Source organism: Vombatus ursinus, unplaced genomic scaffold (genome assembly GCF_900497805.2).
Source record: "Vombatus ursinus unplaced genomic scaffold, bare-nosed wombat genome assembly UNPS02009205.1, whole genome shotgun sequence".
In the NCBI taxonomy this organism is placed as follows: Eukaryota; Metazoa; Chordata; class Mammalia; order Diprotodontia; family Vombatidae; genus Vombatus; species Vombatus ursinus.
This window is the reverse complement of record NW_020948983.1, coordinates 64,216,137-64,229,520: the sequence shown is the minus strand read 5'-3', so window position 1 is coordinate 64,229,520 and position 13,384 is coordinate 64,216,137. Positions and strand designations below refer to the sequence as shown.

The window sequence follows — 13,384 nt, the reverse complement described above, 5'->3', positions numbered from 1 at the left end:
ATGTCTTTTTCCCCTCCAGATTTGATTCCACACAAACAAAAGTCTACCTGATTTCTCTTCTAGCAGGGTTCTTGTTAATGCTCTAACTCATGGGTAAAAGAAGATGTAGGAATAATATCCATCATAGATGCCATCTGTATTAATTATAAACCAAAACAAAATTTCATCAGGAATGAAGCTTTCTTTTTTCCTCAAACTAGGTTTTAATTCAGCTGGAGCCCATTCCTGCCTTATTTTCCAGATGCTCCTACTATAAGGGTCAAACTTTGGACCAGGTACACAAACAAGTCAGTATTATCAACATATGCTGCCCTTCTCACCGGGGACCAGAAAAAAAAATCAAGGTAAGCAATCTGGGAGGAAACATTTCAAGAATGTAACTTACTTGTATTTTTATAATCAAGTACAATGAAGTCTAAGAATGTGGTTTTCTATAATATTCACTCTTAAAAACACTTTTCCTTCACTGAAAATGTATGTGGATGTTTGCATGTTTGGGGACAGGAAAGCAAGTAATTCTTCCTTTACTATTAGACATACCTATAATTCTTGGATGTATTTTTTCATGCAAAATTTTTTTCTTATAAATAATATTAAGCGATAACCTATTATACAAGATCTGTCCTGTTTTTATATTTATATTGAGATTTGTTTCCAAAACGACACAAAAAAGGGGGCCAACCAATAAAATGTGAATTTCTTAAGAATAAATAAATAAAAGAATGTAAATCCCAGGGCCACGGGCCTGGCTTGGGAATGAATCCTACTGTACATGTAAATGACTAAAAGAATGTCACAGCCTATGAACATTGCATATAACATCAGACTCTTTCAATATTGTCGATAGGTTTGCTGAATTAATTTTTTTATTTCTTTATTTTTTTTAAAGGCAATTAGGGTTAAGTGACTTGTTGCAGGGTCACACAGCTAGTAAGTATCTGAGGCCAGATTTGAACTCAGGTCCTCCTGACTCCAGGGCCAGTACCCCATCCACTGTACCACCTAGCTGCCCCCACTTATTTTTTTTTTAAAGTAAGGGATAGTTCTTTTCAAAAGAAAGGGGAACATTAAGTGACATAAAAATAAAGGTATAAAATATCTCTTCATATTTATTATTTGTGTATTCTATTATGTTTATACCTTATATCTTAATATCTTTATGTATTTATATCTAAAGAGTTATAAATAAAAATATAATAACAAAAAAGAAGGTCAAACACTGGCTTCAAGTCAGTAAGTGAAAGAATAAACTGAAGAAGGATCTCTACTCTCTTCTCAGAAGAAATGAGCACACACAGAGCTAGAGTTCCTACTTTCCCAGTTTTCTTCTGCGGCTACTGTAAAATATACAGAGAACGCAGCCAAGAAAGGCAGAACCCATCTCTTCACAGTCTAGCCCTAGTTGAAAAAAAGCCTCCCGCTTGGCACTCTTGTAGTAACTAGAATGTCCCCTAGGGACTATGAGGGGCACTTGGTGAGCTTCAGCTACCTCAAAGCTAGCTGTGGTTAAGTATGGAGAGCAGGAAGCTTTCACAATAATAGTAATAGCATTTATGCAGCCCTACGTGACAGGAACTATGCTCAGCACTTTGTAATCACTGTCTCATTTGATAAGCGTTACTCAGCTTTCTGGATAACAGGCAACAGGCAAGTGACTTTCTATGAGACTGGCAATTTGTGTAATTGCTATGAAGGGCATCTGAAAGCCAGGCATGGCTTTAGGCCTTCCCTGTTAAATCTTCAGCAATGAAATAGATCAGACTGAATTTGGTGGAAAGACAGAAACTTTGATGGACTCATCTGCCTAAAAACTTTACCACATCCTGAATTGGCATCTTTTAAAATCCCCCACCTCCCCCCTCCTCCTTTGCTTGGGACACAACTAAGTACGTAATTGAAAACCATGATGCCACAGACAAGATTAGGCACAACTGGAAATCTGCTTCAGATTATTCAGCCAATCACTCTAGTGCCAGGATTTTGAGCCTAGCAAGACAGAGACTTGAGCACATACAACTTTTGAATTTCCTGAGTACTACAGTTTTTGCTGATTATGCTTTAAGAATTTTGAGAGCTTGGCTCCCGGCCCCCCCTCCCCTCCCCCCAGTTTGCTTAAACAGCTATTTTCCTGGTTCTCATCTTGTACGTCATTCTTTGTGAAATAGGGACCAAAGAGCTTCTCTGGAAGGGGTATCAACAACCCCCCAAAATCCCGGAAACATGACTCAAGGAGGAAAGACTTGGAATGGGAGGCTGGGGGCCATCAGAAGCCTCTCTTCCTGTTTTCCAGGTGTTAAGAGTTATTTCCTCTCATCAGGGTTTCATGAAGATAAGGGGTTTTCCAGGTGTAGCTTTTAGCACCCAGGGTCAACCTAGGCTACTTGCTGATAACTTTAGCATCATTGAGCAGGTTGGCCAAATAGGCTGCAAGGCAGCTGCCAGGGAGAGGATGCCACCCCTCTCCATCCCCCGCTAGCCCTTGCTGGCACCACTGTGGTCAGTCATCCCTGTTGCCTTCAGGCTGAGGGATGGCCTTTGGAAAGCGCTCTGTGGGTTTTGAATCACACAGATCACCTTCACCTCATAGAATCTCTGGCTTCCTTTAAGACCTAGCTTAAATGTCATCTTCTTCAGGAGGCCCTTCCCACCCCTGTTTTCTTCCCTCTCCCTCTCCCATAGACCTGGTTACTGGAGGCTTCTTCTCTAAAATTACCTTTCAATTATTCTGTATGTACCTATTTTTTTAAAGAATGTTGTCTTCACCCTTAGAATGTAAGCTTCCTGAAGGCAAGGATTGTTTTCTGACTTTCTTTAAATCCTGAAGCCCTTACCACAGTATCTAGCACATAGTATGCACTTAATAAATGCTTATTGATTGACTAAAACATCATCTGTTTTCTTTTTCACCATCTTTGTTTAATGATTGTCATATTAACACACATTAGTGAGTTGGAATAGAGGATATAATATTGTGCAGGGTCAAGGGTCAAAGAAATGGTTTCAGTTCCCAGCTCTACCTGTTTAATTAGCTCTATGACCTTGAGCCAGATACTTTAGCTTTGAGCTTTAGCTATAAAATAGGGATAATAACACATGCACTAATTCACAGGGATCTTTCTGAGGATCAAATTAGGTAATATATGCAAAATGCTTTTTATACCATGAAGCATTATACAAATGCAAACTGCTATTATTACATACACAGCCATAAATAGCTTCTTGGTGTTTTGTTCCCATTGTACCAAGGTCCACGTGGCTGCTCATGAAGTTAAGATTTCCATTTTGGGATGAAGGAAAAAAAGGAATGATTTCTGCCATACCATTTGTGCAGGTGTTCTCTAAGGTTTTCCCCCCACCCCCACCCCCCAGCTATAACTGTCTATGACTTGAAATACGCCTGGAAAGCAGCCATAAACCTTTCCTTGACCATTCCTGGCAGGCTGCAGGGAGATGGTGTAGCCCTGATCTAGGACTGATTTTGTTACTCACCTGAGGGACACAGACAGAATCCTTTCCATCTCAATTCTCCGCTTCAGCACCTCCTTCATCAGGCCCTTATCAGGCCCCTGCTTCACCTTTTCTCGTCCGATCAAATACAAACACTTCGGGGTAAGAACTAAGTCTCGTTTTATACCCTGTAATGAAAGATGAACACAGGAAGGAGGGGGGGTAGAATTGATAGTGATTAAAATGACACCAATGGAAGAGATTCAAGCAAGAATATCCTGAATGGTTTGGATTTGTGGTAGTAAAGACGTGTATAGCAGCCCACCATGGAGATTATCTTAGTTAAAAGCAAAGTAAAGCCTCCCCTTCCCTACCATCCCAATCGGTGAAGAATATGTATATGGTAGCACGACGGCAAATAACCAGTACATAAAGAGGAACGTTTTGAGGAGGGAGTATGGTGTAGTAAACAGGGCACTAGACCTGTAGCCAGAGGATCTGAGTTCAATTCTGGACTCCCTTACTTCCTGTATGACCCTGGTCACTTATTCAGCTCTTCTGGCCTTTACTTTCCTCATTTGGAAAATAAGAGAGTTGGACTAATTAGGGCTTCTTAACCTTTTTTGTGTCTTGTACCCCACCCCTTTGGTAGTCTAGTGAAAGGCCTATGGACCCCTTCTCAGAATAATAAAAAAAAAATTACATAGGATGACAAAGGAAACCAATTATGTTGAAAAATAGTTATCAAAATAAAAAAAAGTTTATAGACCCCAGGTTAAGAATCCCTAAATGACCTCTAAGGTATCATCTAGTTCTGGATCTAAGATCTTATGAAGAATGCTGGGACATTAGGCCAAAGGCAGACTACCCAGAGCTCGAGGGACTAATAGTGGCCATACCCATGCTACGTCAGCAACTGGGTCAGCACCCAGACAGCAGCTTTTATAATTACCTCCCCCTCCTCTGTAGTGTATCGGTGGCAGCAAATCTCATGGCAAGGCAAAAATTTAAACACTTTCTTGCCAAAACTTGAGCATCATTCTACACAAAGCAACACAGACTGTGGTTTGAGTTTTAGCTCTGTTTCCAAGTCAGTCTCGGGGGAAGGGACTAACAGGTGGTGAAATAACACGAAAGTGGCTGGTGGTGGTGCCATGGAGCAGAGAATTCATAGCGCCCTTACACTGGATAAACACTCCCTAAATTATCAAGATTCTTTGTGCCTTTTGCACAGTAGAAACAGTTTCTCCCTAATGAGAAAACTGTTTATAGCTGCTGAGGATACACAGAAAGAAGCCCAGTATTTGCTGACTGAAAACCAAGTTGCCTATTGTGAAAGAACCTTTTTTTATTAACCTTTGGCATCTCAACTGCAATTATCAGCCCCAGATTCTTCATGCCTGGGTAGGATGCCAGCACCTTTGGGGTATAGTGTTGGACTTGGGAGTCAGGAAGACCTGAGATCAAATTCTACCTTAGTTTCTGTGGAGCCCTACATTAACTCACATAACCCCTCTATTTCCTCATCTGTAAAAAGGTACCTAATAATAGTACCTCACAGGTTGTGAGAGTCAAATGAGCTAACTTGTGCAAATGACTTTACAAACTTCACAATGCTATATACATGCTAGCTATTATCTAACAACAACAATAAATAGTCACTGAAGATGCTGGAGGACTTTCTTGGTTTGATTGTTTATTCTGACTTGTCCTCACTAAACAGCCCTGGGGGAGAGGGAGAGATAGGCAAAGATCAGGGATATCTTCCTCTATTTTATGGGTAAGGAAAACAAAGCCAAGCCTAGTAAAAGTGATCATGCCAGGCATACCTCTGGGAGTGGCAGAGTTAGTCCCTGAATCCAGGTCACTCTGCCAGTCTAGGATTTCATCAATGACACTACCTCTTTTGCCACGGATGCCTTTAAGATATCTCATTTTTGTGTCACTCCTTACTTCCTTTCTCTAAATCCTCCCCTTCATTTCTTAATCACTAAGAATGTCTCCATCTGATTTCACTCCTTCCATGGTCTAGAAGTATTTTCTAGCTCATAATTGTCTAGGCCCCAAGTATCACTACTTGAGTAGTGGTGCCTTCCTGGAGGCATTCTTAATGATTAAAGAGTGGAGGAAGAGGGGAAGAATTACAGAAAAGAGGGAGGGTCCCTAATATGAGCCACCTTAAAGGCATCCATGGCAGAAGAACTGGGATCATTGATGAAATCCAAGGCTGGCAGAGCAACTTGTATTCAGCTCCTAATTCTGCCACTACATTAGAACTTTCAGAATCTCAGATTTGGAATGGACCCCAGAGGCTAGCCATTCTAAACCATCCTTGACCAAGGATCTTCTCTACAACATCATAGTAATGTTAGCCAAAATTTAGATGGAGCTGCAAAGAATTTTACATACATTATCTCATTCACTATTCTGTGAAGAAAGTGCTATTACTTGCCCCATTTTGTAGGTCAGTAACCTGAGGACCAGAGAGCAGTCACACAGGAAGCGACTGAGGTGCATCTGAATCCAGGTCCCTAGCTACTAACTCATACCATATCTACTTGAAGACCTCTTGCAAGAGGGAAAACTACCACATGTGAAATTGTCTATTCCTCTTTTGGACAGCTCTAATTGTTAGGGAGTTTTCCCCTTAAATCAAGCTTACATTTGCCTCTCTCTTATTAGGCAGGACTGTCTTCTAAGACTCTTTGTTGGCTTGAGCAGCCTTGTAAATGTTTACTCACCAATTATTTATCAGATCATGTGGGTAGTAAAACTAAGCCAAATCAACATTTATTTCTCACTTGGTATAAATTGTCAGTTGCTCGAAGGGAATTGTTAGGCAGCTATTTTGTAAAGCTGTTGGGAATTACAAAAGATACAGCTCAGTGCCAGTCTTGTGACTTCTGGGGCCTGGTGCCTACCTTGAATCTCCTGTCATACTTGATGACTGTATCTGCAAAGTCAATCTTCTCTCGTTTGCCAACAAACTGCCGGAGCTCTGGGTGCTCATCCATTCCAATGTAATCACCAATGAAGTTCCTGTTAATGCTATTTCTCCTTCTCTCTTTCTTGTTCAGGAGCAGGTCAGAGGCTGACATTCATCCAGAGGATAAAGAACACAAAGGGAAGAAATGATCATGTAAGAAGGAGCAGAAAAGAACTTAGCATGAAAGTATAGAGAGTATTATGCGAATCTTCTAAGGGAATTGTATGTTAATATCCTGGCAAAAATAATGATAAATTCCAGATCCATCTGGTGCTGGCCTGGTTTCAAGACTTGATAAATGCATGATCAATTTATTTACATACCTTCTTCTCTCATTTGGACATATTTCTTCCGGGCCACAAATTTCCTCCAAGTTTTCTGTATCACCCGAGCATACCCATCATATTTTCTCTCTCTCATTTCTTCCAAAAGAAATAACTGTTAAATGGAGAGGAAAACAAACATCAGCTATTTTCTGAGTTTTATTGATGTCTTTTATTTTATATCAGTCATTTCCCTGTTCCTCCCTCCCTCAGTGAACTCTGCCTAGTGACAAAAAAAAAGTTAATCAAAGCTGACCTATTGACAGTTTCTGACACTATATGCAATAATCTACCAACCGTTTTTTGGTTTTCTTTTGAGACTGAGTCTTCCTAGAGCTACAAGCTCTATTTCAACCTGAATCAGTACTCCCCTCTTTAGGTGGTCTGGTGATTCACTGCTCGCAGAGTCTCACCATCTTGGTACCAGACTAACTGCTTAGCCCTCTGAAACTCACAACTCCCAAATTCAAGTGATCTGCCAATCTCAGAGTCCCTGGTAGCAGAGACTTGAAGGCATGCTCCGCTATGGATGGCCCCACAAATACAGTCAATTCAATTACTTAGTCAAGGGAGCTTTTAATTTTGTGATTCATCTTGAGATAAGGGAATTAAGGGTTTGAAGCAGACTCATATGCTTCCTCTTCTTTGGGAGGAAGCATGATACAATGAAAAGTATACTGCTTCTTGAACCAGATAATCTGGGCTGATTTTCAAGTTCTATTGATTACTACCTTTGTGATCTTGGGTAAGACACCTAATCTCTATGGGCCTCAGTTACCTTAACTCTAAAATGAGGCATTGGACTAGGTTACCTCCAAGGTTCCTTCTAGCTCTAAATCAATGATCCTATAAAGAGATAGAGATTGGGACTGAATCTGTGATCTCACTGGTATAAATGAGCTCCCAGGGGAGTGAGCTCTCTCTACTAAGGCAGGTTAGCACCTTCTTTGTTATTTATAGTCTTAGAGAGTTGCTTAAAACATTATGACTTGCCCAGGTGTGTGTGTACCAGAGGTACACAGAGGTGGTACTGAACCCTGGACTTTGACCCAACTCTCTATCCACTATGCCATGCTGTTTCTCAGTTATCTATCCTCAACTGGGGGGAAAACATTTCAGTAACTGATGCTCATGCAGATATTACTTCTCATAAACTTCTTGTGATAGAGGACAAATGGACCTGATTGTAAAGCTTGCATCATGTAATTCAGCAGGATTTCATATAGTTTTATATTTTTAAAATAATAACAATTAGCATTCATATAGAGTTTTAAGATTTATAAAGTGCTTTACAAATATTATTTCATTTGATTCTCACAGCAAACCTGAGAGGTTGGGTGCTATCCCTGTTTTACAGAAGAGGAAACTGAAGGATGCAGTGTTTAAGTGACTTGCCCAGGCTCACATAGCTAGTAAGCATGAGGTCAGATTTGTAATTGGGTCTTCCTGACTCCAGGTCCAGTGTTCTATCCACTGTGCCACTTCACTGCTTCATGTGTATTAGTCTTATTTCCCTAATTGGATGGTAAATTTTTTGAGGGTAGGGATCATGTCTTATATGTAGTGTCCCTCACACTGTCAAACACATCAGATATTTTTTAAAATGCCTATTTAAGTAATTGATACTTGGTATTATATACAGTCCTTTTAAAGAATTGGAAAAATCCATTTCAACATATATTCAAGGCAGATCTTGGGCCCTGAAAAGGCGAGTGGCTGATTTTACATTATGTGAAAAACATTAGTTTCCCATCTATTGTGCTTTTGCAAATAATCTCCAAACTGAAAGTGATAAAACATGAAATGAGTTTTTGCCACTGTAAAGCCGTATCAACTTAAGGTCGCTTTTTGAAAAGGTGATTAGCACGGATTGATCAATCATGAAAGTTGTATTAATTAAGATGGGCAAAATGATTTCCCTGCCTTTTGTTTTCCTTCCTCTAATACTCATCAAACTTTTTTTTTTTTTTAATATGGAGCAATGTCCCTGACTTCACAGAATGAAACTGAAAGGAAAAATCCTACAATGAAGAAAACTGAAAGCCCATAGTAAAAATATTCCGATAAAAATAACTGGGCTTAGTTATGAAGGAACAGGACTTTATTTCTTGTTTCATATTTCTATATTCCTCACCACCCACACTCCCATCAACTTCTTGCAATCTGTCTTCTGTACCCACTGTGCTACTGAAGCTGTTCTCTCAAAGTCACCAATGACTTCCTAGTTACCAAACCCAATGGTCATGGTAAAGAGACTGTTGATGATCATTGTTCCCCTCAACCTGTCAGTCATCAGTCAATACCATGTGCCACACACTGTGCAAGGTTCTTGCTCCTTGCCTGTCATTGGAGACACCACACCTTCTGTCAGTTTTCCTCTTACTTTTCTAAGGGGTTATTTCTTGCCTCCTCTCCCTGAGCCCATATGCTCAATGTTCCTCTAGGGTCTATCGTTGTTCCTGTATTTTCTACACTTTCTCCCTTGGCAACCTCGCTCATCCTCATGGCTTCAACTACTATCTGGATACAGTTGACTTCCAAAATCTATGCCTCCATACTTGTGTATGGAGGCATATATATCCAAAATATGGACTTATATATCCAGCTACCTAATTGGCATCTCCATTTCACTGTCCCCCACCAGCATCTTAAATTCATCTTGTCATAAGTTCATAGATTTAGAGCTGAAATATATGTGTGTGTGTGTGTATATACATATATACACACATAAATATGTCTAGATATATGGATATAGATACATACATATGGATAGATAGATAGAAGAAAACTGAGGTTCTAAGACTCAGTTACTTGACCAATATTGCACACATAGGTAAGTGGCAAAGCTCTGATTTAGATCCTGGTCTTTGGACTCTAAATCCAGCATTCTTTCTACTGAATCATGCTATGAGGGAAAGGAAAGGGAAGAGAAGGAAAAGGGAATCAGCATTTATTAAGCACCTACTATGTGTGTTAGGCACTGTGCTAAGTTCTTTACAAATATCATCTCATTTGATCCCCACAACAACTCTGTGAGGTAGGTGTTCACTTTACAGTTGAGGAAACTGAGGCAGACAGAGATTAAGTAATTTGCCCAGGGACATATAGTTAATAAGTGTCTGAGGCTAGATATGAATTTAGAATTTCTTGACCAAGCATTCTTCTGTCCATTATGCCACTTCACTGCTTTGAATATACAAAAATGGATTTTTTAAACATTTCTTTGGATTTCACTGGATTGATTAGTGGCATGAATATTCATCTAATCTCCCATGACAGAAATTTTGGTGTTTTCATTGACCCATTCTCTCTTGCTTGTACTGTCTAGTAAGTTACCAGGTCCCACCAATTTTACCTCCGTAGTATTTCTTGTTTCCTTGCCCAAGTCTTCATTCCCACTGTTACCACCTTAATATATTACCACCCATTTGTGGTCTTTATTTTTTTGGTGGGGGCAAGGGGAGGGCAACTAAGGTTAAGTGACTTGCCCAGGGTCATATAACTAGTAAGTGTCTGAGGCTGGATTTGAACTCAGGTCCTCCTGACTCTAGGGCCAGTGCACTATTTTACACTGCACCACCTAGCTGCCCCTCAGCTGGAGTCTTTTAGTGTCACCCTGACAACTCTTTCACCTTCATTCTCTGTCCCTTCAATCCACCTGTTGTACACAGAGCAGACCGGCATCTTCTTTACATTGAGATCTAGTCTTGCCACCCATTGCATGCACCCAAGACCTGTTAATTACTCCTTACTTAGCAAAATTAAAACTCCTCTGTCTGGAATTCACAGCCAGCATCTCTTCAGAGCTAGAAGGAACCTTAGAGGTCATCTAGTCCTGCTGCCTCATATTAGAATTAAGATAATTGAGGTCCATAGAGGTTAAGTGACTTACTCAAGGTCACAAAGGTTCTTGAAATTCAATCCAGATTATCTGGTCCAAGAATTCAGTCCAAAAGTATTTAGTGCTTTCCAGGTGCTGAGAGGCTGAGTAGTATAGTGGATAGAAAGCTGGAATTGGAACCTGGGAGACCTGAGTTCAAATCCCACCTCTGATACCTACTGGTTGCATGACACTTGGCACCCTAGGCAATTCTTTAAAATTATAAATTGTAGAGAAGATGCCCACTTGCACTTGTAGAGGGAGTTCTCTATACCAGTGTTCAGTCCCTATTACCCACCATGTGTTAGGCACTGTGCTTCATGATCTTTCTGTTACTCCCTATATATATATAGTCTACACTGAAATTTTCTGAGCTTTCCTGTTATCTTGGCTTCAGTCAATTACTCAACCATATCTAGATGTTCTCCTTTTCTTCTTCACCTGTTGAATTTTTACTCCTCTTTCAAGCCCAACCAAACACCTCCATGAAGCCTTTAGAAGATAATGACTCCCTTTAACTTGTACCTCACATAGGTTATCTTTTACACATTTGTTATTTTGAATTATATTTATTTCTCTACATGAAACATCCAGTAGGAGTATATTGGGATAATATGCACTGGGTTGGCCTTGGAGTCAGTTAAGATAGCCTGGGTTCAAATTTTGCCTTTGACATGTATCACTGAACCTCCTGGTACCCCAGTCAACCCTCTAAGACCATAACTTATAAATGAGAAGTCCAATAGCAATAATATAACCATTCTAGATCCTTTCTACTTCCCCAAACAACTAAACCCTGTAAGTTCCATGAGGGTATAGACTTCTCTAAGCCTTTTCTCTCTCAGATAAATATTGGTTGAATAAGTTGAAAAGAACCCTTGGAAACTACTGTCCATACACAAAAAGATTGGTTGAAAAGGGGGTCATACCTACACTCAATGTACTCCCTCTAACCCCCAGGCCATCTCAGTGTTCTTATACTTTTCTTTCAAGCCTAATATGACTACATGTCCATAAGCAAACACAGGACCAGAATCCCATGAAAATCAAATAGGAAGGGAAAGTCCACTTGTACCCACTGGTTTATCTACCCTATTTCTTAGGTGATCTCAGTTCATTTTAGTTGTCCAAAGTAATCATCTTTTCAAACAGTTTGATAAGAGAGTATTTCTTATTCCTTCGAGCATTTCTGAGCAAATATATTTAGTTTTTTTTTTTTTTTTTGCTTTTGGAATTATTTTGGGAGTACCAGAGAAAAGACAGTAGTGACTCACAAAACAGAACAAAGAGGCTACCAATTCACAACTGCTTAGAGGCTGTTGCAATGCCAAATGGGATCTTTCCCTCCAAGATCAGCTCAATTTTGTATTGCTTGCAAAAAACCCTGGGGTTAGAAACCAGGATGGTTAGCAAAAGGAAAAATACCTCCATCTTTGAGCTTTACTGTCCAATGTGGCTTCTCAAAGCAAACAGATCATTCTGCACATTCAGCAGAGTCACTACAAGGGCCAAAGCTAAATCACATGGTGAAAGAGCACTGAAAGATGACTTTGCAGCAGCACCTGGGGGCCAGTGACTAAAGAGTGTGTGCACAAGCTGGGGGTGGGAACTGGGGGGTTCAGATGATGCCAGTCACACAATTGGGAAGGATAAATTAAAAAGAAAAAAATATAGACCCTTGAAATTTTGGAGCTGAACCTCCTAATTCAACAAAGGAGTAGAGGGAGGGAGAGATAAAAGGGCATTAAAATGTGTTGGCTGTTTTAATTACATAGGAAAACCTGCAAGTTGAAAAGCAAAAGAGGATCTAGAACTACAGAGGATGTTCTGCATTGGACCAATAAATCAGTTGGTCCCACTTTAGAAAAATTGGAGGAAAAAAAAAACAGGAACTGTTCTGTGGGTTGCTTAATGATATGTGACGCAACATTTTAATTTTAAATATAGAAATGAAGTCACTGCAAACTACAAATAAACCAAAGTGCAAAATGCTACCACATCCTTTTCATAAATGGATTTTATCGATGTGTGCCATTTAATTTCATATTTTGAAGGCCAAGAGACAGATGTTCTGAATTGGAACAAAAAGCCATGAAAATGCTTGAATGTATCAAAACCAACTGCACAAAGACATGATAAAATATTAACATGACTTCTGTGGCATTCTCCTAGGCAATTGCTACTTAAAGGCAGACAAATGAGGCCTTGCCAAGCAAAGATCCAACTTGGTGCAGCCCTCACCTCATAACCATTTTCTCTCCTCTCCTGAAAACATTGATGATTGTAAATTTTCTTGGCTCTCTTGTAATAATGTAAACCAACCTCTGCAATCATTCGATTCAATTCAATAACCATTTATTAGACAATTATTATGTGTAAGATGCCATACTAGGAATACAAAGAAAAATAGTTCCTGGTCACAAGGAGGTTACATTACTGGGCAAAAACAATATGGACACAGGTAATTTGAGAAGAAAGAGAACACTAATAGCTGGGGAGTTCAGGGAACTGTACATGGTTCCATATGAGCTGACCCTTGAATGAAGATAAAGATTATAAGATGGGGAAGTGAGGGACTTCTTTAATGGAAGCTACATATATTAATACTTTTATGAATTTGGGATCTCATCAAAGCGGATACTTCCTCCAATGGTACAGACTACAACCCAGTACGACTTTTCATCCCACACAACACTTGTCCATATTTTTCTCCCTTTATACTATAGCTGAGTGGTGCAACGGATAGAG

At 39.8% G+C, this 13,384-nt stretch overlaps 1 protein-coding gene across 1 annotated transcript in view; it reads right to left on the bottom strand.

The window, feature by feature from the left end:
* The window catches only part of MYO1E (myosin IE), a 233,999-nt gene that overhangs the window by 40,764 nt on the left and 179,851 nt on the right, over nucleotides 1-13,384 (bottom strand). Inside the window, exons 20-22 of the mRNA XM_027851470.1 lie at nucleotides 6,757-6,871; nucleotides 6,369-6,538; nucleotides 3,490-3,635 (exon numbers count right to left, since the gene is read on the bottom strand). Coding sequence (XP_027707271.1) covers nucleotides 3,490-3,635; nucleotides 6,369-6,538; nucleotides 6,757-6,871 — 431 coding nt within the window. The remainder of the gene's footprint in view (nucleotides 1-3,489; nucleotides 3,636-6,368; nucleotides 6,539-6,756; nucleotides 6,872-13,384) is intronic.